The 2,747-nt window shown below is 47.1% G+C and overlaps 1 protein-coding gene across 1 annotated transcript; it reads right to left on the minus strand.

Annotated features, from left to right (window-relative positions):
- Positions 1–1,003: 1,003 nt before the first annotated feature.
- On the minus strand, positions 1,004–2,356 carry LOC139739463 (lengsin-like). The gene has a single exon (XM_071650104.1). It carries the CDS (start codon positions 2,354–2,356, stop codon positions 1,004–1,006), a length of 1,353 nt encoding a protein of 450 aa, XP_071506205.1.
- Positions 2,357–2,747: the final 391 nt, after the last annotated feature.

Below are 2,747 nucleotides of genomic sequence, written 5' to 3' on the forward strand. Positions count from 1 at the left end.
TCGAGAGCACTGAATATTTTAAAGTACTAACCAGTATTATAATGCCAGATGTCTACCTATGTCATCATTGAAGCAATGTTGAACCATTTTTGTTCCAGCTCCCCGTCTCTTTGCCATGAAGATTTCGCAAATGACAATTGTGGACAGGAATGTTTACTGCCTGTGCAGTACTTTCATTCATTCTCTGTGGTGGAATTGATACTTGAGCTATCTCGAAAATAACAGTGTAGTGCAAAGTTCAACTTTACCTGGAATACGGTACAAAAATGTTGGTAAGACGCCAATAATTATAACATTCTGCGCCAATTACACCCATAGCATTTTTGCTTTCTTGTGTGAACATAACCCTAGTGACAAAAAGAAAGAAAGAATGCGTTCCGTAACGTCGATGCAAGCATAATTATCTCTTCATAAATCACAAAGCAGTATTCGTATGCATTCATTTGCTTATTAGCACGCTTCACATGATGCAGTGACACAATTTCAGAATTATTTGTTTTGGTGAAAATAGCTGAACAACTCCGATTGTTATATGTGATCATTTACGGTGCGATGAAGCTGATGACAAGGATCCGAACAGAGCCTTTATACGCTTTTGTTCACTTTTGCGTTCTATGAATAAAAGACCCACAGATATCTTGCTTTGGAGTTCTACGAAGTCGTCTAAATCAAAAATTGAAAGTTATTAAGTTTGACAGGTTAGAATGTATACGTAAGTTGGTGCATACTTCGTGATAATTGTTCGGCGATCGGGAGAGAACAATACGACGTTTTCCTTTTCCAGCTGTCACAATACAGTTGTCAAATCATATGCACTTTTGAAGATCACCCGTAGGGACTTGGAATCGAATGCAGAGACAATTTCAAAGGAGCATTAGCGTGGAAGGTGAGTTTAGTTTTGGGTTTAAAATCAACCTCATATGCTGTCTTCTGTTTAATTAACGCACGATGCGATTAGATCTAGATTGTCTGCTGACACAGAGGGTGCACTTCTCGACTTTCGTCACATGTACTCAAAGTAGTAATCGTACTCCCATTTCGAGTTCCCAGTTGCCATGGCTTTCGTGTGCAGCCGATCCTCTTGCTGCTTGAGCGCGAGAAAACAGTTGATGAAATCGTCGCCGAGGGCGTCGCAGAGAACTGTGTCCGCAACGAGCGCACTCAAAGCGTCGTGGAGATTGTTTGGCACGCTGGCAGTGTACGGAGGAACGACTTTCTCGTCTCTCACGTCGCCTTTTATGGGCGGCGGAAGGGGGAGCTTGTTGGCGATGCCATCCAAGCCTGCCGCAATAGTTGCCGCCATCACGATGTAGGGATTACACCCGCTGGATGGCAGACGATTTTCAATAAACGTGCCTCGATCCCCGGCGATGCGCACACGCACCGCCGTGCTGCGATTGTCATAACCCCAAGTAGCATTGACCGGCACGAGCTCGTTTGGAACGTATCGCTTGACACAGTTGATGGTGGGACCCATGAGAATGGTTAGACCAGGAACGTGTGCCAGAATCCCCGCCACCCAGTGCCGGCCATTCTTCGATAGTCCCGTTGGATGCTCCTTGTCAAAAAGTAAGGGCCCCTTGCGTTTTGTGTCCCATATAGAGTGAATGAAGTGTCCGGAAGAGCCACATCCCATGTCTCCATACGGTTTTGTCATGAAACTTGCCATGTAGTTATGCCTACGAGCAATCTCCTTGATCGACGTGCGATACGTGTAAGCATTATCGGCTGCCTTCAGACCGAATGCAGGTTTGTATGATATACTGAGTTGACCTGGTCCATGGCCGGTGTCCATGTTTTCCAACTCTAGTCCGACCTGAGGGAGATATTCGCAGAGCGGCTCCAGAATTCCCTCCGCCGAGGGTAGTCTGACGGTGGCACCGAAGTTCCTCCCGGAGAAGATCGGGTTCCTGTCCTGCAAGTTCTCTACGTGGAATTCGAAGCTGTGCGTGGACAACAGTGAGAACCCGACGGCGTTCAGCTTCGCCACCTGCCGCCGCGCCACAAATCTCGGGTAGCCCGTCAGCGGGAGTCCGTTGACTGTTGGGTTCATTAGCACTCTAGCGGTGTTGATCTGCGTCCAGGGCAAGATCTGGAAGCTGTCCAGGTCGGGGAACGCGAGGCAGTCGCCATAGCCGATCTCTTCCCCGCAACCGGTTCCTTCGGCCAGGTTCCCCATCGGATCCGAGGACATGACGGTACTGATGCCGAATTTCACGCCGTCGGACACCCTCCTCGCGAAGGCGGCCGCGGGGAAGAGGCGGCAGTGCGAGATGCCGTAGACGTCGGGCATCTCAAAGCGGATCATGGAGATATTGTTCTTCTTGATGATCGTCAGGATTTTATCCGCATCCATGACTATCTGTAAACGGTGCGATGAGCTTCGAGAGAAAACAAGAACGGATATGACAAGGAAAACAATGAGAAATTACAGTTACATGTACATCTTGTATCATGAATGATCTATGAGAGTAAGCCATTGGTCGTGACTTTTTCATAATTTTCATAATTTTATGGAGTATTATGTCGGGAAATGCGTTAGGATTTTTCTCTCTTTTTGTCTGACTTGGAAGAACAAGGGCGATTGCATAATTACGCTTAAACAGTGGTACCTCATGACACCACTCTGGAGTGGGCGTAGATCGTCTCTTATACTGCGAATATGAGAGTGACAAATATTGTCTCTCATCATCATGGGGGACCCCCAAGATTGCGTTACAGCTTGAGACAGAACAAAGGGTAACACA

This window comes from Diadema antillarum, unplaced genomic scaffold (genome assembly GCF_040938485.1).
Source record: "Diadema antillarum isolate AM-2024a unplaced genomic scaffold, OU_Dant_1.0 scf00000003, whole genome shotgun sequence".
In the NCBI taxonomy this organism is placed as follows: Eukaryota; Metazoa; Echinodermata; class Echinoidea; order Diadematoida; family Diadematidae; genus Diadema; species Diadema antillarum.